Genomic DNA, 26105 nt, shown 5'->3' with positions numbered 1-26105 from the left:
GGTATGACTCTTGTAATAAAATTGTAAACGCCTTTTGTCATTTAATCAAATTTCATTTATTGCAACTAGTTCGAATGTTCATTGACACTTGTTAGTACTTATTCGATAGAGGATCCAATTTTTATTTAGATTTTCTAATCTTTTTTTTATTTTGACTTTTTACTAGATTTGTATTTTGATGTCAGAGAAGTTGCGTTAATTCAATAGGGAACATTTAGATTTCTTATAAATTATATTTCCAATCTGATCAGAAAATCATGTAAACAATTTTTATAGTGTTTGTCGAAATATTTTAGCCTGGCAAAATCGACGTTACTGACGATGCATTGGACTCATTAATCAATTTAGAGGATCTGGCTGAAGAGAAATCAATGATAATGTCATTATCGCCAGACGATGGTGCTTTTTTGACTTCTCAACCTGTACCTCATCACGGTTCCTTTTGTTATTTGGCTATTACTACGAAGAAAAGGGAAAGCTAAGAATAGGAATCGTCGTTATATCAATTTCTTCGATATATCCTTTCATTTTATTCCCCCATAACTTTTGTATCTTCTTATAAAGTATATTTTTTTTTATATACACAGAGGTATATGTTTTATCTTTGAATATTTCAAAAATAGCATAGTTGTTTTAGATTCAGTTTTTTGTTTTGTTTGTTTTTCTCTTTGCTCTTTGTAATTTCCTTTAAAATTGTAATATTTCTTTCTGTTATTTCTATAACTCGCTTATACGATTTTCTATTTCTTTTTATACGTTTAAAAAATATTTCATCGAATGTTAGTAGTCTTATAAAATGTAACTTTACGCTCCCTTTAAGCGAATATAAATTGGAAAATATATAACAACTCGGCCAATTACAAAAAGCGTATTGGTTTATCTAGACACTATATGATTAGCTTATCATTAGTTTGCTCAGCTTTTTTTTTCTCACACAGTATCACATTATTAACATAACAATAATGGCTATGCTAATATAATAGAATAGATTAGATTTAGCATATGGTCTATTAGGCTTCTTACCTATATACACGTTATCTCAATTTGCAAACACTATGAAACAATAAGAAATAAAATTATCAGATTGTAATACCGGCGGAATGAAAACAAAAGATCAAATATTTTATGGATATATAGTGCCTTCGATCTTTATTCATAGGCATGCAAACAATTCTGTGACTTTGGAAAATATGTGAATTATATATACACACACGAAATATAAATAGTAAAGCGATTAAAAACTTGCTTTGCAATTGACTTATGCCTTGTATTCTTTCTCCAGATTTATAAATATTTAAAGATTTAAAACAAAATGAATCCAAATGGAGATAATCAAGTTGAAAAAGGAACCTCTATAAAATTCGTTGTATTTGTTTCTTTGATGAAAGACGTGATATTTAACAAGCACCGTCCCCGAAAAATTGATACAGTAATAAAGTATCAGTGTATAACTTCATACTCATGCTTTCGAAACAGTGATCATATTTAAATAACAAATTACTTGACAAGTTTTTATGTACGTAAATATTCCAAAGTGATATTTGTAAATTTGATCATTACAATGACGGACGATTATACTTTGTATTACTACTACGAAAATGAAAAATTGATTGAAAAATCTTTATGAATCCCTTCTATTTCTTTATGTTATCTTATATCAGTTATCTGGACGCTCTCACGTGTAGACGAATGTCTAAATAACTTGGGCATATATCAATATAAAATTATCATTTGCCATTGAGATATGATCAATTTCTTTCGTAATCAATATGTACAACACATTATCGATTTTATCGATTTTCACGTAAACAAGCGACACATCTATCGTCGTTGCATGCAAAAAACGAAAGTCGTGCAGCGTCAATATAGGAATGGAGTATATTTGTTCATTTAATCCAAAAAAAAAAAAAAAAAAAAAAAAAAAAAAAAAAAAAAAACGACGCGACATTTTTAGTCGCGTTAATTAGAAATAACATTTATAAGATTACGTGCAGCTTGATAAATATTATATATCTAAAATAAATACTCATTAAAGAGAACTATAAGTTGGCAGATGCATGTTATCAGCATGTTAATATTAGGAAATATTTCAACGATCAATACTAATTCTAAATTCTTTTTTATCGAATAGATACGAATATAAATATAATAAAGAAAGTGGTTGTAATTGTTACTTGACTTGACGGAAAATTATTTTGAAATGTATGTATGTACATGTATGCAGATATATAGTATAATGTAAAACACGTCAGAAATTAGATTATATACGCGGAAATATATGATATGTATATATATAATATAGACTACGAAATATCGAAGAGTAATAATTTACACAGTGGTATCGAAATACAAAAAAGAAACATGCAGATCGAAGAAAAACTGCAGCATGTTATCTCGAAAGATAAATCCTTTCTTTTATATTGAGAAAAACTCTATACGATTTGAAAAGATATTTCTACACGAATATAATACAATATAATATTGATCATCCGTGAAACAGCTCTACGATGCTTCCAATTGAGACTAAATATTTTTCTAGCAAGTAAAGAGGATGGAAGAAACATCTTTTAACGCGCGCGACAAAATCCTAAATAAAATAGCAAAATTCATTTCAATCGAATATCCCCCAAAAAAAAGGAATTGATAAGCAGACTACTTTCAATCTAGAGAAATTGATAAATAAAAATACTTCATCGAAGTAAGCCGTGTAAAAAAAAAAGAAAAAAAAAAAAAAAAGACAAAAAATAAAATAAGAAAAAAAATTAGAAGAGAAACGGTATTCTCCCGGGCGTTAAACCAACGACGTCTCGATGTTACGTACAAATTGGTGCTACGTCGGCACGAACCTGAACGATGAATATATCAATTTGTACATTGTACTCTTTCCCTCTCTTTCTCTCTTTTATTCTCTTCTAATCTATATCTGTATTAAAATCGCAGCCTAACGCTAAACTGTTTTGCTTTGTCTTTTTTTTTTCCGATCGACGTGCTCCTGTACTTTGCACGACACAAAAGCCGAAGGTTTTTACGCACACGGTTATCGTCCGTTTATTATTTCACACGACAAACTTCTTTGAGGAAGTATACTTTTTATATATAGTTTTCGAATGAAATATTATATCGACCAATTGGAAGATCAATTGAATTCAATTCATGAATATCAACGAATCGACACGCGTTATACGATAATTTCTTCTAGTTTAGTAAATCTGGAGTTACGCGGGAGATGGACGGGTTAAGAATGTTTAATTGACGACTCCTTTCTCTAATCGATAAATAGACTTGTAAGAAGAGTGGATAGCGAAGAAAAACAGGAAAGATAGAAATATGAGAAATTGTTTAAACGAAGAGTAAAAGAAAGATTTAGACAGAGTAGATAATATATAAGATATATAGAATGGATATAAGTGAAAGGAAAGCAATGATAGATAGCAAGTCGAATAGATAGAATAGATAATGTATAAGATATATAGGATATTCAAAAAGGACTTAAATGAAAGGAAAGCATTGATAGATAGCAATTAGAATAGATAGAGTTAAAAATAGGAAAGATATTATAGAATTTAGGAATATTGCGATAGATACAAGATAAATAGGAAAGCATAATATAGGATTAATTAATTAACAGATACGATAGAGATATGAGAATCTAGAGAAAGAAGTGACGGAGATTGAGAAAAAAGTATCTAAAAGCAAGTAGTAATAAAGACGAAATAGACAAAAAGCTAGACAAAGAGAAAGCAAAGTATCGATTATAGAAAAGAGCAAGTATAGAAGAAAGTAGAGATTCGTCAAAGAAAATCCTCTTTTTTTTTTTCTTTTTTTTTTATATAATAATAATAATAAATATACAAAATGTGAATGTTGACTATTGAAATTGATGGACATATTAAAGGGAAGAATAGAATTGGAATGTTTTTTCATTCTCTCGCGTGATAGACTTTTTCGTAGATAGATAAAGGAGTCGAACAAAAAGAAGAGAAGCAAGAGCAAATAGTTTTTGTATAAAAGTTAGAGTGAACGAAAGGATAGCAAAATAGTAAAAAGCTGAAGGAAAAGAAATGAAAGGAAAGAAAAAATATGAGACGAACTGTACGGCAGACAGACTTATTCGTTCTCACGGAACATTAGAGATAGCGCAAGGACAGCAAACCTGCAATTAAATTCCCCTCTCTCTTTCCCTCTCTCTTTCTCTTTCTCTTTTCCTCTTTCTGACTCTAACTCTTTCCTATCATCATATATTGTCCCCTACGTACATACATACATATAAAGCTACGTAGATAGAGTTACGTATAAGTGAAAAGGAAGTTAAAGCGCGGAACGATTGGCTGGCTTGGCAATTCTAAAAATACAAAAGCAAAGCTCGCCTTCTGTTGAGGATGCGAGGCGAGCACGGGGGTATACCAAAGGGGCGACTTTGTTGAAAGTGCAACGACGATTTTACGAAGTTTCAAGAGGCGTGGTAAAAGGGATAAATCGCTCGTGATCTGCATTCATAACAAATGCACCGTTGAAATATGAAAAGGAAAGACGTCTCGGACGTCGGCTATCTCGCGCTTTTTAAATATTAAGTTAAAGGAGGTATTACTCTCGCCCTCCTTTTTCTCCTACCATGTCTTCTCTAGGCGATCGTTAAACAGGCGCGCGCATCTTGTCTTTACATAGTTCGTCCGTACTGTGTCTATAGACGCTCCGAGAGGGTAAAGTCTATAGACTACGACGGAAGCTCGAAAGATTGGATTCTCGACTGTGCCATATATCGTGTTAAAAGCGTAAAAGAGGAAGAGAAAATTAAGACTGACCGCGATCGCACGGATCAAACATTTCCATTTCTACTTGAAAACGGAGAGAAAACGAATCGACAACGACGAGGACAATCGAATCACTAATTTTATATCCAGCGATTTATTTCACACGATTACTCATCGATAAAAAAGAAAAAAAAAAGGTAAATATTCGTAAAAGATTTGTTTTATCCGTGCTTAAGATTCTTATTAATTCGGTCACTTTTTCTTGTCTTTGTGCGACATAACAGGCATGTGTCTACTTTTTGTACGATTTTTTGCTACCTTTCCTTTGCCCATAATTATCGACAACTCGTCATTGTACATACCTTAAATTGCAAGTAAATTTTAGTGCACTGTTTCATGAAAAATAATCGTCATTAGATTTAATGCTTTTTCTGGATGTTGTGCTTTTTAAATCTGTCTAGAATCCTATCTATTCAAATACTTATGTATCTGTTTTCAAGCCTCTCAAACGTTTCTTGTCTGAAAGCTTTTTCCTCGACTATCGCTTAATGTTTTATTTTGACATTTTCTCTTCCCTTTTCTAACAATACGTATTATTACCTCACATGAGATTATTTCTTTTTTTGATTTTTTGTCGTAACTATTACTCGTCTGCGTATTTTATTTTCTCTTCTTCACAGAAAGAATTTACAACTTTGAATGTCTTTTTCAACTTTAAAGTGTATACTCTTAAATATTTCTTTGTCACATTAGAATGATATTTTTAAAACGCTTATTTGCCTTGATAATTTTTGAATTCTCTTGATATCTTATTTTCCAATTTACCATGTATTATATTTTTTACCCATAACTTGTTTTAGAAAAATTACAAATCTTCTTATTTATTCATATAAAATCAATCGCATTAAATATTTTCATCGATTTAAGAAATAGTGCATTTTCTCAGCTTCATTCATGCTTATTAGTTTATTCCGATGCAATTTAAATTATTTTTCTAAACTTTATAATAATCATTTATATGTGAATTTCAAACTTTTGTTTATAGTCTCATGTTATTACCTTTTCCAGTGTTTTTGACTTGAAGAAATACCTCACAATTTTACAAAGATATTTTAATAATTCATTAAAGAAAAGGACTGTATTCTTCGAAAATGGCTTCTCATTTGACGATCTTGATCATTGTTTTGACAAAATTATCGTCATAGAATTGTCTCCAATTTGTTTATCGAATATATAGAGTTTTTCTTATAACTCGTAAAGTGTAATAAGTTATTCGCATAAACGGCTCATTTATCATCATCGCACACTTTTCTAAACGATGTATAAGTACTTGTAGAAATATAGAATATGATGCTAACATTTCTACAAATATATATTTACCATCTTTAGAATTCGTAGTGTGCTCAGCAGAGCCTGTTTATCAATCGACTAATTACACTGCAAGAAATTTTGTTTTCAAGATAGTAAAAATGTTACTAAAATTACACGGATATTTTTCTATACATTTAATTTTATCTCTCATAAAACATCGTTATATCTTGTCACGATAAACTACTATAATATTTATAAATAGAATTTGATTCATCATATTAGAATATATAAAAGCAATGAGAAGCATTAATAACACACGTTGCATAATACATAGGAAAAGAATTTAAAAATTTGTATCATAGAAACGCTATACCCGTAGTTTCATTAAAATTTTAATATTATAAAAGTGATGGAAAAATTTTCATTGTTGCGACAAAACGATCATCGTTAACTAATTCTCTATTTCTTTTGTAGGAAGATGTGTGCTTGAAACCTCTAAGTTACTATTAAAAATTCAACAAACCAATCCGAACGCATGTAAGGACAGACATGGTAGAGGTAAAATAACAAGAGACGATAAGAAATAAGAAATGTTACTTTTTAAAGCTCATTATATTTTCTACTACGCGTTATATACTGTGATTCTATCAAAGGAACTTTGTAAATGGAAATAAAAATTTTCAATCATACTTTCAGCTGTTCTTTATGTTTGCGCATTCCAACATTATTTTTTAAATAGATATATATCCCACCTGAAGTTAGTTTTAGATTCACTTTACGTTCATTGCACGTTCATAGGAAGTATATTTATAAAAAAAAAAAAAAGAAAAAAAAAACTGCTTATATAGATACGTATATTTTTGTTTTGTTTAAATAATTTCAAAATAAAACTTTTCATACCTTTATTTCACCCATTAAAAATTTCATCTTCCTCTGGATCCCCTCAACGATTTTGATCATAGGACGTGTACAAGCTTCAATGATACATTTATTACATATGTAATATTTGGGAGCGTAAAGTTCAAATGTCTATTTGTTTTATAGGAAGGACGATTGGTTGAATAATAAATAAATAAAAAAATAAGAATACTCGGTTATTTATATCTGATTTCACTTTATTGTTTTTCTCAGCCAGTAAAAGAGTTTTGGATTCTAGTTTTGAACGTAGCACACATTGATATATTTTTATATAAACATAGCCGGAAACTCGTCTATTTTAGTAAAAATTTCATGTAAAATCTTTCAGGAGCGTACAATAGATTTGTATTAAAGAGATGAGAATCAGTATTATGTATAACACACACTGTAGTAGTAGATACACATCTACACGTTTCTATAGACCTACGAGATAATTGGTATCGCTATAAATATTCTGGTTATACACATCGTACAAACGGTTAGTACCAATCCCACAGTTATAACAAAATGATGATAAGAATTCACGATTATCGTATTCTAAACACAAGCAGCAAAATGATGTATACTACCGTCAAGCCATCAAGATATATAAGAAATCATTGACGATTAAATCGCAAACTTTATAGCTGATAGTAATTATTGTTTCATGTGTGCCTTATTTGGTTTGTGTACATTTATAGATAGATAGATATATACATATAAGTATTTATACATAAGTATATATAAATTTACTTATATATATATGTATGTATGTATGTATTAATGTATAAGCACGTCACGCAGTTGTCGTATAACGAGCAACATGTATTTAAAAAGATAGATAGATATATACATACAAGTATTTATACATAAGTATATATATATATATATATATATATATATATATATATATATACACGTATGTATTAATGTATATGCATGTTACGGAGTTGTACAACGAACAACAAACACACTACCGGGTTTTTTGTTCTTTTTCTTTTTTATGAAAAAACAAAGTCGTTTTATCCAGTAATCCAACGAGACATTTAAGAGTTTATCTCTAGACGAAAATACACCGAGCTTTTTCTGCTAAAGTCTAATGCGATATTCGTGAGTTATTCGTACAAGTATAGTATCATATGTTTGGAATTAATATTACCAGTCGATTATGCATATGTTAAACTAATCACTTAATCCAGCCTATCGTTACAACTATTACCTTGTTGAACGATATTATAATATTCTATTTCGAATGCTCTCTGTGTGCGTGCGTATGTGTGTTTTGTGTGTGTGTGTGTGTGTGTTATTCGAAGAAATGCAAAAGCAAAGATATCATCATTACTTGAGATCTTATCATGCAATCAACCAGTGCTTCCCGCTTTTTTATTTAGCATAAAACGGGCGAATGTTTTGATGGGTAAACTTTCAATAGTTTTTTTTTGTTTTTCTCGAACGGTAGATAAGATTTTAAATGTTCGTTCCTAAAAGGATACACATTTGATCGCTTTTTGTTTCTTTTATCAGCGAAAAGATAACGAGAATGTTCTCGATTAACGAGAAACTATCTCCCCCAATTGTCTCGGGACTGTTGTGCAGTTTTTAAGCAATATCGAAAGTCGCACTTGCCGCTAATGGATATAGATTTTCGCAGCACAAGGAGCATCTTAATAGATAGTAGATATTATCTTTTAGTATACGACGATAATTGCTTTTATATTTCGTAACTAACGAATAAAGAAAATGTTAAACACTGTTTTCATAAACTAACAAATACACTCATCAAACTCATTATTTTCTTTTTTTTTTTTTTTTCATTTTTTTACTTTTTTTTTGGCGACGACTCCTCGTCCATTTTCTTTGTTTTTCTCTCTCTCTCGACATAACATTAAAAGAAAAAGATCTATTGGAGAGTAATGTTAGTATTTTACGATCATCAAGCTGTCACACGTATTCGCACCTAACTAAGGAAATGCTCTTCCGTCCTCTTTTTCTTTTTTGTTTCAGAGAAGAATTATATGCGCTACATATACCTATATTATCTTATCCAGTTTGCTATTTTCTTATCAATTTACCGATTATTATGATCTTAAATCGGTAGCCCGTTAATATGTCGCAAGGTGTTACCCGTTGACCTAATTATAAGAAAATAGTCTTAGCGACTTGTTCGTATATCGATATGATTATTAACGTATGAAAAATTAGACATCGAAACTCTTAACTCTCGATTAGAGAGAATAACCTAAATAACATGTAGAGCGTACTCTTACATGCATAGAAGAGTAATACTCGGGAGCATTGCCAAGTGAAGGTAATCTATGCGATAAAGTGAATTAGCTGGACGATATTCTAAAGGATGAAACGAAGAGAAAAGGATTGATAACGACAGAGATAATTATACGTATGGTTTTATATGTGTATATATATATATGTTCTGCGATACTATTCCTCCATAACGAGTAACTTTTAGACTTTCTCAGTATTAAAAGCACGCGTCTTATTCTTTTCTCTCTTCTTATTTCCGTTTGTTTATTTTTATATCAAAGGATGATAAAGAAAGTGAGACTCTTTTTCTCTTCTCTCTAGCACTTTTTCTCCTCTTTTAAAGGAAAATTGATATTACGTAGCTTTACCACCATGCTCGTCACTGTGTATTTTTCATTTTGTTTCCTCCCCGATCTCTATTCCGATATGTTTGTATCATTAACTTAAGAATAGAGGAAAAAGCGATGACACAATGAAACATCGTTTCTTATTTTCTTCCAAATTGGAGAATACTGTCATCGTGTCGTCCCTCGTAAGATTCTTACTAACGTGTTGGAAGGCGGGGGAGGGGAGGGGATAGAGAAACGAGATCGATCGATACGACGACAGATCGCGCGTATCGATTAAATATCCGTAGATCGCATGCTATCTCAAAGGATTATCGATGCAATGCGTTGTTACTGACGTACGCGAGAGAAGCCATTCGCGTTTCTAAAAAGGAACCCCAAAATGAAAAACGACGTTGTCTGTCGATGGAATCAGAGTTGCGGGGGTGGTAGGTAGCTGACGCGGTACGTATTTCTTCGCGACGATTAGTAGGAATGTATTTTTAGAAGGGTAAGTCAGTCGGTATACGCGTCACGTGACATTTTAGGGAAACGTCAGGCGCCCGCCCCTTCTCTCCATTTCGAAAGATCGAGACGCGGACTATTTAAGCTCCCAGCGCGCTTTTGCCGATGCGAATTAGAAAGTGAAATCACAATTTACTGGGACCCATTGGGATTCGTTCGACCGTCCATATCGTTTCTCTCTACTCATCTTCCCAAGTGTTTAGAATTCACCGTTCTGTCCAGAAAAGAAAGAACAGAAAAGCACGGTAGTACGAACTTTTTTCTTGCATGTTGTTCTTCTTTCCACGTTCCCCTTTTACATTTTTCCTTCTTCGCTTACTTCCTCCAATTTCTTTCTTTTTTTTTTTTTTTTTGTATTTTTTATTGTTTGTTATCGTTCTTTTTTATTTTTTATTGTTTGTTATCGTTTTTTTTTGTTTTTTTTTGTTTTTTTTTGCATTTTAATTATTTTTTCGTGTATTTATTTATTTATTTTTTTTTCCCCTCTTTACTCTCTTTACATTTCGATAATAAGTTTTAGCTTGAATCGCTTATACTTGCAACGTAGCTGTAATTATTATTTCGAAAGGATGTCTATCCCCCTATTCACTTATTTTATCGAATTCTCCTTAACTCTTTTTCTCTGTTCATGGTTTATTATCTGCTCGATAAAGTATCCTTCAGATTGATTTTCTCTTTCTAATTGTAGTCCATAATCTCGTTTGATCAACATCAAATTATTAATGTTAACTTTTACATGTTATTATAACATTCTGTATTCGTAATCACGAAAAAATCGTTTGTCACATATTAGATAGCTTTCGGACGATAAAGACGACTGGTTATATCATCACGGTGTCTCACAATAAGTCTAAAGCTAGTATGTAAAGATACTCGGAGATTATGTTGTTAAAGTTAAGAAACCGAAAAAGTTCACATTTTTCGTTTCCATGATGATTCTAAAACCGTCAGAGAAAAGTAACTTTCGTCGAACAAACCGCCTACTGTTCCCGATGATCACACGTTCGAGGAATGTTAGTAATATATATCATTGACGGATAACGCATCATCTTTAACAAAATCCTCTTCCGGATCTTGATATTGATCTTTCATTATGAGAAAATGGATTTCGTCAGGTTTGGTTCATCTCTTCTTTCAAAGGATATAGAAGCGACAATGATGATAAAACATTCAAACTTGTAAATACTCTTTCTCTCTTCTTTTTTATTTTTTTAATAGTCTTATTCAAGTATAACGTAACGTCGCAAATCTTTATCGTTGTCGAGCTATAATATGCGTTTATCTTACTTCCTTTTTCAAATGTACCATTAAAACCATTTTACCGGAAAAACACGTTAAGATTTTACACATTCTTTTATCCGACAATGACTTATCTCGAAAAGCTAATCCTTACGTTCGCAATCTCCCTTAAGTGTACTAAAAACTATTCTAGAAACAACATTTAAATTCTATAGCAGAATACGCGACCGATAATTCGATGTTGACACTTCCTCGTCGGTTTTCTTTTCGACTTTTAAACATTCGTATAGCTTGGTAACACGACTAATGTTGAATCATGTTATTGATTCATCTTACGGAATGATAATTAGTCGGTTTAATCATTTCGTTGGTCGATCGATTGTCCGCCGATCAAAAGTTTTCTTCCTGATGAATTATCGATCTACGCGCTTTTATCTTGCGTGTGTGATCGGGTGAATAAAACTTATATCTATATATATATGTGTATATATATATATATACACATACATATATAGATATATAGATTTATCGTCGTACTATATTTATTTCGAGCTCAAACTCAACGATATTTATCGTTGATTGGTTCTTATAATACGTAACATAACGAGAGTGTAAACCCTGAAAACGTATCTACTTGAATACAGAAAGCATCGATCGATATGTGAGCGGACTTATACGATGATTAAAAACACGATGGAACTTTTAAAAAATATTCTACATTGTTTCTAATAAAAGAATAATTAATATAAAGAAGATAATAATTATCCTATCGTGGATTAAAAGAATTAATAATGATAATCGACATTTAAGGAATAAAACTAAGAAATACTTTAGAAACGGGGACGATGATACCCACAATTCTAAATAAGCGATAGACATTAAACATTGCGTCAGGATGCATTGCGTATGATCAGATAACAAGATTAGTAGAAAGAGCCTTAATTGAATAAAATTACCATCCTAATTGTGCGCGCGAGTAGTAACTTTTAACGTTCTAAATGTAAGTACGTTAAACTTTATTATATCGAAAGAGAATTTGCGAAAAGATAAACAGAATTTTTATTCTATTATTCGTAAATATGATAATCCCTAATCGTAACGCTTATATAATAATAATAATAATAAGCGAAATAACATCTAATTGTTTTTGCATTGGAATTTTCAAATTTGTAAAAATTATTTCAGATTTGTCGTTCGCATTTAAATGCGAATATTAGTGATATCAAAGGAAGGAAAGAAAGTTGACGAAAAAATATGTCTCCCCCTTAGAATGCATGCACCTCGCGAGAATAAATCTTTCTTTCTCTTGCTTTCACTCGAAACGCTTGGGTGTCGATGATGCAACAGTGCTCGCCATTTTTTCTGAATGCGTTTGCTTATACACTGAACTTTTTTACCAATAGTATCAGTGTTTTAATAATAAATAAATAGATTAAGAATAAATAAAGAAAAACGGAAATAGATAATAAATGCGATTAGATGTTTTTATTCGACCTAAGAGAAATCTGGAACCTTACGAGGTACCGGCGTTTTTATCCTAACGATAAGTCTAAAGATTATTTTCGAAGAAATACGATCGTTAGTCATTAGCGTTTACGTAAACCCAACACACATCTGCTTATTTTGCGCTAGCTTTAATATTTTTTTTTCTTTTTTTTTTTTTTTTTTTTGTATTTTTTACTCATTTTATTTTTTGTTTTTTTTCGTATTTTTTCTTTCATTTTTTTTTATTTATTTTTTTTTTTATTTTTTTTTTATTTTTTTATTTTTTTTTTTGTTTTCTCCCTTTCTTTCTTTAAGTTTTTCTTCACGTTTTTTTATTGTTATTTTATCGGTTGGCTACCAAGGATGGAGAAAGATATCCAAAGCAATTGGAATTGTATTTCTTGAATCGTCTGTGTTTATAGAAATGTCCATTGTACCGCTCGTCTTCCGCGACTGGTGGGAGGATATGGATCGTCCTGTGTCACGAATCTGGGATCAATACTTCGGTAGGGGACTAAATCGAGACGATTTGATCTCTGAATTTTCCAACCTTGGCATCAACCGACCATTTCCAACTCCGTTTCGTTCACTTTTGGGGAACAACAGCACGTACTACCGACCATGGAGAACGGTGACACGACAAAACTCTGGTGGTTCGAGTACAATCAAAATGGAGAAAGATAACTTTCAGGTAGGCAAAGAACTCGAACGTTTATACCTCGACACATTCGTTACTTAAATGTTCTTTTTTTGTTTTGTTTTGTTTTTTTTTTTTTTCTTTTTTATTTATCTCGTTATACACATAAGACGACGCATTTGAGAGTCTCGATACTTCAATTACTTCGATTACTTTGATTTTTCGTACTCTATGCGATTCTCAAAGTCTCATCTCGTTGGAGCTTGGATATTTCTTTTTGTTCCCTTCTTTATTCTAAGACTTGATATATTCCACAATTCTTTGGATTCTTTATTTTCGTCAAATTATCGATAAAGTGTATATTCTTGACTTTGTTTGAATGTTACAAATCGCGAATCGTTGTCGGGGTCAAAGTGCAATTATGTGCGATTTAGTGCGATCTGGTGCAACAATTTCGTGCAATTTATTTATTATTCGTCGATGATACTTTTTTTACCGACTGACAGATAGAAACCTGTTTTACATCGTAAAACGGCATAAATGGAAACATCGCTGCAACTTTGGCGTTCCATTACTACTTTGGTCCAATTAAATCAATGCAAGTGAACGTTACCCGTTCGTGTTGTATCACATTCGTATAACCTAACACGTTACTGCGCGGAGATATATATTATGTTCAGGAACTTAGCACAATAACACGAAAAATGATCTCCTCGAGCGATAAAAGCTTAGCATTGCAAAAAGATGACGCGATGGTATGAGATATTGTCGGAGTTCTCAGGTTATACGAAATGATATTCATTTTTTTTTATTTTCTCACGTTTACCTCCTGTTCTCATCTTTATTTTCGCGATTATAAAATCTAAACTTATTGAAAATTATGCAACAATGGGGGCGGCGAAGGTACTGCAACGCAGAATCGATCCTCTTTCTTTGCAGAATCCTGTATACATCGGACATCAGATGTATACAGGATTCTGCAAAGAAAGAGGATCGTCAGAAAAAAAATGACGATTGCTAGTAGAACTCTAATTTACTTTCTTCTCACTTTCACAATACTAATAACAAAGGAAATACAAATACGGTTTCTCTCTCTCTCTCTCTCTCTCTCTCTCCTTTCTCTTTCAATGCTACACTTGAGTAATTGTAATTAATTGACGATCAGTCAAACATTAAAAAAAAAAAAAGTCAAGAAGATAAAAGAAAAAACAAAGGAAAAAAATAAAAAACACTATCCTAAAAATTCTCCGCGTCTCGAAAAATCTCTTAATATTATTTATTATCTCATTATTATTATTATTATCTCCGTTTCTCTTCTTTCGATATTGGAAGTGGCTTCTTACGCGATTTTAGGTAATTTGTTTTCTATATCTTTTAATAATTAATCGCAAAATACGAGCGTGAGTTTTCGTGCGATTTTAAATCGAAATAATGTCCACGTTGAATATGTCGGAACGTCGTAGAAACTCGCGTTTCTCTTGAATCGTTTCCAAAGAACAGACGAAAGGATACTTTAGTAAATCACCGTTATAATTTTAGACATTGAATTTCTGCGCAGTAATACCAGTAACGAGGAAACGCGGTCGACGACTATCCCACGACTTTCAGAATAATTGAAAGTCGTGGGATAGCCGGGACAGCTTATTTTTTATCTAAAGGTACACGCTCTCTTTAGAGTATTAATTCTTTCTATAAAAAAAATTTACAAGGAAGTCGATGCTTTGATGATGTTCCTTATGGACACTCGCGACCCTTACTCTCCTCTCTCTCTCTCACTTATATATATATATATATATATATAATTCAGTTTTTCTCGACTAGAAAATATGACATTCAATGTATGCCTCAAAGAAAGATGGACTCAAAGTTCGAACTTAAAGAAAAGTTATCGCGAAAGAAGCGAACTTCCAAAAGGTTAAAATAAAAAAGGCACTCCTCCGTTCATATTCTTCGATGCCTTTTCAAGGTCGTAGTTTGTCTCGTTGATTTACATGATGTCGATTTCATTGACATTAACTGGATAAAACGTTTCAATACTTTCCCCACGTCGCTGTTCCTTCCTTTTTTTTTTTCTTTTTTCTTTCCTTACATGATTTTTCGTTGTATATCTCTTTTGGATCTTTAAACTTTGAGACAAGAGAAGCAGAAAAAAGCGACACTCGTATGTCGCGTGTATTAGAATGCCTCAAGCTTCAAAAGTTGGTAAAAAGAGTTTCTTTGCGATTAAACGACTCGTTAAATTCGGACGAATTTCGGTCCGTATGTTGCAGCTTAAGAAGTTGCAAGTATCCTTTCCTTTCTCTTTGTAGAATGTTATCGAGTCTGATTAATATTCTTCCACTTTCGATATTATCAATATCGTGAACTCTAAAGAAGCAGAGAATGCTATTCGAAGCACTACACAACAGTCGCGATATGTAGTAGTAACAACTTTCAAAATATCAAATGGCTTGGGAGATACATCATCCTACAATAGCATAGTATTACTATCATATATCAAAAGTTAGCCTTTCGAATGGTTTTTGATTTCTATTACGGTACGTCGGCTTACTTTCGTCGAATAACACAAAGCATACGCCCCCTAAATCTATCGGTGTCGTTTACAAAAAAAAACAAATCGCTGTTTTTATAAACCTGGACTGAGATTTACAGATTAAAGTGATTATCGTTCTTTTGTTATCAAGTATAAAAAAAGCGTCAAAACTACAGAATGTGTCGTGTATCTTCGTTTTCCGACAAAGAAAGAACAACGGTGTGTGTATATATATATATTATTCATATAAATCGTATTTAAATATACATATAATATGTAGATATCTAGGAATCAGATTATTTAGATTGGAATCGCCTAAAAAAAAAATGGGAGTCGCATTCGTGAAGGAAAAGAAATTAGGAAACGAAGGAAGGTAGGATGGGAAACTTGGGATACATAGGGGATAAGGGGAAGGTGAATTTTAAAAGGGAAGGAGAAAAAAAAAAGAAAAGAGAAGGATAATGAGAGACAAAAGGAAAACCTTCACCGAGTGATCAAAAATAATATCGTAACCAAAACTCGAAAGAAAAGTGAGACAACACGAGAGTCTCTCGAGTGTCTCGTTCCTACGGAATATAGATAGAACGGCTATAGCCGATGTCGAACGTAAGGTAAAAAGGGTGAAAAAATAAGTGCGAAAGATGGCTAACGAAACGAGCGAAAAATACGGAACACCAGAAGGCCCGGAAACTGTTCTCTATTACCGCTACAACCGGCATTGCCACTTCTTTCTCTTCTACCGGTACTACCACCGCTACTGCTGCTATCGTTCGCGTTTCTTTCACAATCCTTCCTCATCGTCATCGTTGTTTTTTCTTTGTTTTTTTTTTGTTCTTTTTTTTTTCGCTTTAAAATCTCTCCGTTGCTTCTATCTCTCCCCGCGTAAGACGCGTGCGGATTCAAACATTTAGCAGCGTTTTACAACTTGATCAGCGATATCGCGTTATACCTTTGTTTCTCTCTTTTCTTTTCTTAATAAAAATCGAGCATGGGTTTTCCTCTTCGTTTCTGAGCTATTATCGAGAGAGCGGCCCCCTCCCGCAGAAGGGGGGCTCTATTTCAGACGAAAAGAGACAGGTATCTAAAGTGTTCCTGAGACGAAACGATATATATGCGTGTATGCGTGTACGTATATATGTATTTATCAAGAGAAGACAATGACAAAAAGTCGTGTACGATTTTCCTTAAAGGAAAAGAAGTGTAAAATGTACCATTCGAGCGGTTCCGACTTACGATTCCTTTGTTTTGTTTTTTGTTTTTTTGTTTTTTTTCATGCGCCTATACGTCGCGTAATCACAGATATTAAAAGATTCTCTCTCTCTCTCTCTCTCTCTCTCTCTCTCTCTCTCTCTCTCTCTCTCTCTCTCTCTCTCTCTCTCTCAACGTTATTTCTATTCAGCTTTCCTATTCTCTTTACTTTTCCGCATTCGACGTATTTATCAGCACGTTTTTAGTTGAATCTCAGAGGAAGGACAATTTTTTTTCTTCCTTTTTACGTTCGAAAAATGCGACGAAGCTATACGGTAAAGGAGAATGAAAGAAAACGTTGATCTAATATAAATCGCGTATCAGTCTTGTTGGAGAATAAACCGAACCAGAAATATGAAGTACGGAGAAGCGTCCCCTAACGAGGGGGCCGCCCTTTTTCGTTAATGTAAATCGACGACCTAGTCGCGGTTTCTCCTGTATAAACTCTTTCTTAGAAAAATAAAGGCTTTTACTTCTCAACGACGGAATCGTACAAACCGATCTCACACTATTTTTCTGCTCCCGTATGAAAGAGTCTTCACGGAAAGTACGATCGCGAGACAATGGATGATTCCGTCCACGCTCTTCGAGCGGGACGATGAAAAACGAACTACCTTGGATCTTGTTCTTCTGTTTTCTTTTGTTTTCTTTTTTTTTTTTTTTTTTTTTTTGATTTTATGGATTTATTTTTTGTTCAAAGATGAAAGTGTAAAATATTTGTGTCCCCTGAAAATGTGACTTCGTCATCTATACGATGCGATCGCACTCACGCGTTCTTCTCTTTCGAATCACCTACTTGTATGTGTGCTCTTACGTGCTTTTGTTAATAGGCGAAAAGAACAATTCCACAACAAGTAGGTGTACCTGGCAACTACATCTTCCCGGTTATCTTTTGTACGATTTTATGCAAAATAATCCAGGACTCGAAGTTACATGAAAATTTCAATATAAAAAATCCCGTTTGAGCTCGACGGATCCTACATGATTGTGATTTCCAATCGACGCTGCTCTCTTTACTTTCTAGAATGAAAAATTTTTCAAAAGTAAGCTCCAACAAGCTCGCGAATAGGAACTTTTATAGCTTTCTTTTCTCAATTTCGGACACCATCGGTTAAGAAAAAAAAAAGACAGATTTTAAAGCGTTTTCTCAAAGGAAATGTTAAATTCGAAAAAAAACCTATTTGAAATCGTCCGGTGATAGACCACGTTTACGATACTTTTCTCTAATCTCTTCTAAACCTCTCCCTTATTGCAAAAAACAATAAAGTTTCGGATATCACCTCTTCCTCTCTCTCTCTCTCTCTCTCTCTCTCTCTCTGACAAAATTATGTAGAACAATTTTTAAGTGGATGTTATTTACGATGTTAAGAAATTTGTAAAAACGGCCGCTTGAACGGCGTCACGATGTGTAAAGAAAGATTTGCCTACTCGCTTTTCTATTTCCTTATTCCAAGTAATGATTTCAAATCGTCGAAAAGTTAAACGAAAATCGTTGAAAGAGCAGGTTGTCCCACCCGCGATTGTGTGAACCCAACGCTGTTTTATAGATCATACATATTTTACTCTTTCTCTCTCTCTCTCTCGTCATCGGAAAGAACTAATCTCATTCTCGTTATTTCGGCCTTCGTTTCATTTAATTTTCAGGTAATACTGGACGTTCAGCAATTCTCACCGGACGAGATCACAGTGAAGACGGTCGAGAAGAACGTTGTGGTCGAAGCCAAACACGAGGAGAGACAAGACGAACATGGATTTATCAGTAGACACTTTGTGCGGAGATACGTTCTGCCCACGGATTACGATGCGATCAACGTTACCTCGACGCTTTCCTCCGACGGTGTTTTAACAATTACGGCACCGAGAAAGGTAATTTCTCTTTCTCTTTATCTGCTGCCACTTTCCCTCCCGCTCCTCCTCACTCCTATCGTCAGGCGAATCCGAAATTATAGTAAGCCTCGGATTCGCCCACCTCTCTGCTTTCTCCGCTACTGTCGATTCACGAAAACCGCGAATGGACAGCGGGACACCTTTCGTCCCTCCCTCTTTCTTTCTTTCTTTGTTTCTTTTTTTTTTCTTTCTTTCTTTTCTTTCCAACCTTTAATTCCAACCTTCCAATGCCGTGGGCTTCTCTTTTCTCCCTGCTAGGCTATTGCGTGCTCTTACAGATGGTTGCCCACACGATCTAATTTTACGACACTGAGCTAAACGATAAAAAGAATATACAACTTATTAACGTTCAAGTACTTGACAAGACAAAAGTACACTTTTTTCGTTTTGTTAGCTTTTTTATTTTCTTTTGTATTTTTTTTTTTTGTTTTTTTTTTGTTTTTTTTTTTGTTTTTTTGCTTTCTTTCAATTTTCGAGATCGAGAGAAGCGCTCGTTGCATCTTAGCGCTTCGTTTTAATTTAAATTGTTATGAGATCGATACGATACGAATGTTAAGAATTTATAAGAAAGAATTGGGTCCATTTAACGTAATAAAAAAACAAAGAGCAAACGATCTTCGAGTGCCTCCTCGACTCTACGAATAAACTTCGTCATTAGTTAATAATTCGTTAGTTTATACGATTATTTAGCCGATAAATAAACATAGGTTTCTCTTGGTTAATTCAAATATTTAAAGTGACGCTACGTAACTCAAACGTTAAAGAGCTCAAATGTTTTGCGTTTGTATCTTCTTCCTTTTTATACTTTTTATCAATTTGTTTTCATTGTATTTATCAAGTTTTATTCGTAATTTTGAAATTATCCTATTATTATTCGGCTTAGCTCCGAAACGCTAATGTATTTGAACGAATCGACGGATTCAAATTTCCTTTTTTTGACACACGTAGATTCGTTTAGAAATACGATAATTCTTTTCTATTTCCAAAATTTGCGCACCTCCGAATTAGTTAGTAGCGACACCGATTCGTATATATTTATGTTATACTAAGGAAAATATGTACTTCGTATATTCTCGGTACATCGACCGCTTACCTATATTCAGAGATATTCTTCTCGAACTTGTTCGAAACGTGAAGAAATTTCAAAGCCTAATCGGACCAGATTTCGTTGCGTACGGATTGTTCAAGCACCGACCCCGTAGGGTTCACTAGAAAAGAAACAATCGTGATAACTCATACAAATAGGAATCAGAGTGATAAATAAAAATATGTCTGTGTTTGTTGTACTTTCGTTCTAATTTTTTTTTTTTTTTTTTTTCCTTTTTTTTCAGAAGCCCGAACCCCCTGGAACCGAGAGGATTATAAACATCGTTAAGACCGGCGTGCCTGCGGAAAAATCGCTAGAAACGAAGATCGAGACTAAAGTAGAAAATGAAAGCAATAAAGAAACAAAGGAACAATGATTTAATAAAAGAAAAATGATTGAATAAACTCTCTATGATCTTTCTATAGATAATATTTTTATATATGTATATATACCTATATAAATATTCAAAAGTATACGATATAATAAAAATATTTAAATTCGTGCTCGTTTCTACGTTCATTTTTTAACATTAAATCATTTTCATAGACATTTCGAGTTACGTGATATGATGTGAAAACAAAGCACTACCGATTTTGTGGGGAAAAATAAAAGAAAATATTATTACAAGATTTACATACAATCAATGATCCTCGTTGGCAAATATGTAGAGATACTATACAGAGATGAGTTCGCTTTGCGATACATTCATATTTATATGAACTTAAATATAAAGCGCACTCATCCATCCTATAGGATCGTTGACCTTTGTCATCAATATCACGCTTCGTATATCGTATTCCTTATTATAAATAAAAGTATCGTAATCGTAAAGATACGTTGAATAACTCTGACCGTTCTAAACATCGGAATATAATTCATTCAAGAGGTAATTGAAGGCTTATTAAAATACTAACGTAAGTAAATCTAAACAAAAAAAAAGAAAAAAAAAGAAAAAAAAAGGGAAAAGAAAAATGATATATAAAAACTTACGGTATACTGTCGCGCTCCGCAGCGATGCCCGGCTCGTCTACATTTTCACGACTGGTATTGTCCCGTAGCCTTGGACGACCACGAAAAAAAAAAAACAAAAGCGAAGGGTTCAGAAGCCGGTGAAGGTTCCGACTCGTCCCTCAATGGAGGGGGAATCTTTGGATGCTAACTGCGTCCGAACTGAACGGAGGTCTCTTTACGAATGCACCGAGCCGAGGCAACCGGCTGCGTTTATATAGTCGGCGCGTCCCGGGCATCGAACGTTCGAGAATCGTCGGCCGCTGCATGGCGCTGCGACGACGCTGTCTTATTCCCGACGCGCAATTTCCTTTAATTCCATTATTTGTGACCTTTAACTATTCGTAAAGTTCAATATTTTCTTACTCTTATCTCGATCATTACGTGATACACCGATTGGCACCAAGTTCAATGCTAATTTTTCAATGGTTTATCGAAAATCGAGGAAATATAGAGTATTGATCGGTCGAAAGCGGACAGGATTTCTGGCACGTCCGCCACTCCAGACCCCACCATAACGTATCTCACACTTAACCGAGAATAATACATATATGCACTGATACAAGATTAAACCGGCTTACATGCATATACACATATACGAATGACCGTGTAGCAAGTAGAGTGAGAAAGAATAAATGAGAAAGAGTGAGAGAAAGAGAAATATCAAACACGACGACGACGACCGACTCGGTCGTGAGATAATATTGCGTCTTGCTTGCTGTAACGTTCTTCCTCTCTCTCTCTTGCTCGCTCGCTCGCTCTCCTCTTTCGATTTCACGTGACCATGGCCAGAAGCCTCTGCGTAGTTTCCTTCGAGCCTAAAAAAGGGCGAAACCGAGTACTACGCAGTTCCCTTCTCGAAGGACGTTTCTCGAATGATCCTTGGATTCTCTAACTGCGTTGTTTCTTTTCCCTCTTCGAAAAGAACAGTACGATATAATTTTATGCCTTTCGAAGGAAAACTCGAGAAGGAAATAATTTAAAGACGAGAAATAACGTGACAAATTTCAATTCGTTTGCAAAGGCAAAGAGAAAATTTCATATTTTTTACGTAGTCAAAAAAAGACTCTCTCGAATATAAAAAATCATAGTTTCGGGAGATGAAATATATCGAAAATATGAACGTAGATAGTCGTATAAATTTCTAAGGGAAAGAAATTTTTGAAAAATATAAAAACGGAAAACCACATGATAAGTTGTATGGTAGATAAAAGGAGGAATTCTACTTGGAATAAAAACAAAAAGACGTGAAACGCGCATGTAAACACGCACGAAACCGTAAAGAATGACCTGCTAATAAATACGATGAGAGAAGAAAGAGGGGATTCTCGTTCCCTGTGGAAGGAACGTTAACCGTAACACAACGTATTGGAACTGCGTAGCTTCCCGAAATGACCTTCGATGAACGTGTAGAAACTACGCCATGACCTTTTTATTACGCGTTTTCGAAGGGAACTCGTAATGCTACGTTATTTTTAGGCGTTTCGTGATATGCTAGCAAGGACATCGATCTTGATTACAACGTAGTTTTCTTTCCTTCTTTCATCTCTCTTATCGTTGTTTTTTTTTCTCTTTTTCTCTTTTTTTTTCTTTTTTTTTCTTTTTCTTTTATAACGAACGAGGATAAATTAATATCGGCTATAGTTTTGAAAATATATAACGTAGATATTTCGATATCTATAATTAGATGCAATTTCCCCTTCGTGGGAATAAATGTAACGGGGAGCATTCACTCGTCTACCTCGTCTACGTTCGAAAATTTTTTTCTATGCGCATTATTCTCATATTCTTATTCTTATGCATAATGAGACAGGGGTCCGGATCGCTTTAGAGCATTACGAAATGTTGTGCATCTGCGTTCTGCAGGAAAAGATCCGTTGAGATTTCATTCTCACGAGCGGAAGTACCGTCTGTTCGATAAATCTGTTACAACATAATGGATCGTTAGTTTACCAAAGGATTAATCTATCAAGTTCATCGATCGTTCGTTTCAGAACTATAAATTCCTATAAATTGATTCATTAAACTCGTCGTAGAATTAACATGGAAACGACGATTAATATCTTTGTAAATTACGATCTAATAAGAGAAAAATATACATTTGTAAAAGAGTGAGATAACATGTAGAGATTGAGACTGGTTTGTAGAACACCGCAAACTCTGCCTAAATATAGAATGTAGGATACAAGTATCGTTGCGTGTGTCATACATGCTAACTGCACGGGTTTCGACTGTTATGCATGAAGAATCTCCTTCATAGAACATAACTCAGGAAAGGATAGATAAATGTTTAGTATGATTTCGTTGAAAAACAAATGATAAAATTGTCACATTTATAATCAATATATCATAACTTTGCCGATGATAACAAAAAGAAGAATAATCCAACTTTTATACGTTCAATTTATCTTCTTATTTTTCTGATTCGATTATTCTCATACAATTTTATACAAAATTATAGAAGAATTATTTAATTACTTTAAGTTGTTTGAAAAATCTCCGCGTATGATCTTCAGGTCGCAGCCGTCCGGGCGCTTCTCGATGTTCCAGAACATTCTACCTACGGGTACTGCGACTAATCGATAAGTGCAACGTGAGAGCTATATGTATTTATAGAAAACACGTTGTTATTCATGTTCAGTACACGTTGATGTCAGTCAGACTATTGACGAAAACTTGATAATTGTCATTTGCGATATTAGAGATTAGAATTATAATATTAGGATCGATACGAATGATTTAACAATTCTTCGTAATTTCGCATTAATCTCGTATGAATTTATAAGAACAATTATACATCATACGATCAAGTTCTTTCGAAAGGGTAAACTTAACAAAACAAGTGTAAAATCGTCGTGATTCTCTCCGTTCGTATGACATCCCTCGTTCTTATGAATAATGCGCTTCGAAACATTAATCCTTCTTGGAGTTTCCATAACTCAGAACGTAAACTTTCTTTCACTTTTTCAACTAATATTTTTTTCAATACATCTCGTACGGTTTATAGAAGGATCGATCATCGATGAAGTCGAAATAAAAATGTTGCGTTTCGTAGATTCAGTAAAAAAATTGGAATGCAATCAGATCGTTAGGTGTACGATGCACTTTACAAGATATACATATATATGCATATATATGTGTGTATATATATATATATATATATATATATATATATATATATATATATACACACACACATATATGTATATAGTCAATGATTTTATACAATTCCGAACGATGCCATCTAGCAAAAGAGGCAAATACTACGTCGCAAAGTCTTCTTGAAAATGATTATACCTACGTATAATCATTCGAGAGTGTCGATGAGTATAATGTCTAGGAATGATTTTTTGATCTCTTACGTAGCGTAGATAATACAGAAAAATTGTTGAGAAAAGTTTCTTTTCCCTTTTTAATCTGATAAGGCATCCGATAAAATTATTTATTCTTTAAGTAATCTAATTGGATGTATGTCATTTTACCTATCCTTACTTTCCATCGACAATTTCAAGTTCCGAATATTTGATCGATTCCATTTCTTTCATAAGCTTCATGTCGGCGGTCGATGATTCATAAGCGTTTTTTACTCGCGGCTTCTCCAAAAAGAAGATTTGATATGTGTACGTTCCAAGCATTGCTCCGACTGTTGGTCCAAACCAATAAACCTAAAAGCGATTCGATCAGTCGATGTTATTGATCAAAGCTACGTAACATAACTTTGGCAAAAATTGGGCTACATAAAAAATTGTATTACAAATAACGAGCCAAAATAAATCGTATAAATATGATTTTACCCATTGATTCGTCCAGTCGCTATTCCAAAATGCAGGTCCGAAAGTTCGAGCTGGATTCATGCTACATCCCGTATAAGGACTCTGAAATGAGCTTTGATTAAGGTAAAAGATTAAAGAAATAAAAAGTTGTTAAGTTCTTTTTCCTTCTAATAAATAATTATTTATATACCGCCGCTAAAGAGATAGCTACGACAGAAAAACCAAATCTAATAGCCGTGGAATCGGTGGTATGAGAGCATCTTGGATCCCACGTTGCACAAGCGCCGCAGAGTATGAAAGATGTGCATAGAACTTCGATAAGAATACCCTGAACGACACTGACGCTCGGATGAATAACGGTAACGCAAAGACCGACCGTGGAATTTGGATTTCCATCGTGAAATAATTCCGGTGGAGTTATTATCTGTTAAGAGATCTATTATTGACAGGAATTTGGATTTTAGTGCTTGACAAAAATTACCTTTAACGCTCCGTATCCTAATGTAGCTCCAATGAACTGTGCCACTATGTACAAGGTACCCGTGGGGATACTTTTTAAGCCTACGATGACTGCACCGATCGTAACAGCTGGATTGAGATGAGCTCCGCTAACGTGACCCAACATCTAAGACATGCGATTTCCTTTTCTTTTTTTTTCCTTTCTTTCTTTTTTGTCAACCTCTGTTTCATATGCACGATATTATGAGTTTTGCTCACCATAATAATAAGGTTTACGGTCATGCCGAATGCTATCGACATCTGGAGCGGGGGAGGTAAAACGGTCGACATTGAACCGATGCTCGCCATACAACCGATGAAAATTAATATTGCGGTACCAACCACTTCCGCTATACACATTGTCCACGTTCCCTCTTGCAACTTCCACAACGTGTCTATGAAAAAAAGAAAAAAAGAAAAAAAGGAAAAAGAAAATATTTGAATAAAACGCAGATCTCATTGTGGGATTTTTAGGAAACGTTTCTGTCTCACCTTTCGACTCCTCTTTGTTAGACATAGCGATGATCGATTACTATGTTTGCAAGAGGGACTGTTCTTCGAACGTTCCGTTTCGAATCCTGATTGTCTTTTGATTTACTTTAATCGTTCGATCGTTCTCGTTATCGTGTATCTACTTA

General features: G+C 33.7%; 3 protein-coding genes across 5 annotated transcripts in view; 2 read left to right on the top strand and 1 right to left on the bottom strand.

Moving 5' to 3' along the window:
• The window catches only part of LOC124431857, a 12721-nt gene extending 2393 nt beyond the window's left edge, over window positions 1–10328 (top strand). Inside the window, exon 3 of the mRNA XM_046980200.1 lies at window positions 297–10328. Coding sequence (XP_046836156.1) covers window positions 297–482 — 186 coding nt within the window. The 3' untranslated portion in view covers window positions 483–10328. The remainder of the gene's footprint in view (window positions 1–296) is intronic.
• LOC124431707 (protein lethal(2)essential for life-like) lies at window positions 4744–20691 on the top strand. Of its 3 annotated transcripts, none has more exons than XM_046979886.1 (3): window positions 4744–4948; window positions 6537–13487; window positions 18859–19712. In XM_046979886.1, exons 2-3 carry the CDS (start codon window positions 13221–13223, stop codon window positions 19357–19359), a joined length of 768 nt encoding a protein of 255 aa, XP_046835842.1. In that variant the 5' UTR covers window positions 4744–4948; window positions 6537–13220; the 3' UTR covers window positions 19360–19712. The 3 variants fall into 3 exon arrangements, with proteins under 3 accessions (XP_046835842.1, XP_046835844.1, XP_046835845.1); XM_046979888.1 differs by lacking the exon at window positions 4744–4948 and having other exon boundaries at window positions 7155–10317; window positions 13219–13487; XM_046979889.1 differs by lacking the exon at window positions 4744–4948 and adding an exon at window positions 20433–20691 and having other exon boundaries at window positions 7157–13487; window positions 18859–19080.
• LOC124431706 (aquaporin AQPAe.a-like) lies at window positions 19289–26105 on the bottom strand. Its single transcript, XM_046979885.1, has 8 exons — window positions 25960–26105; window positions 25687–25862; window positions 25451–25594; window positions 25160–25393; window positions 24991–25071; window positions 21179–24861; window positions 20195–20309; window positions 19289–19415 (listed from the first exon to the last, which is right to left on the bottom strand). Exons 1-6 carry the CDS (start codon window positions 25982–25984, stop codon window positions 24685–24687), a joined length of 837 nt encoding a protein of 278 aa, XP_046835841.1. The 5' UTR covers window positions 25985–26105; the 3' UTR covers window positions 19289–19415; window positions 20195–20309; window positions 21179–24684.

This window comes from Vespa crabro, chromosome 22 (genome assembly GCF_910589235.1).
Source record: "Vespa crabro chromosome 22, iyVesCrab1.2, whole genome shotgun sequence".
NCBI lineage: Eukaryota > Metazoa > Arthropoda > Insecta > Hymenoptera > Vespidae > Vespa > Vespa crabro.
This window is presented reverse-complemented; position numbering and strand designations above follow the sequence as displayed.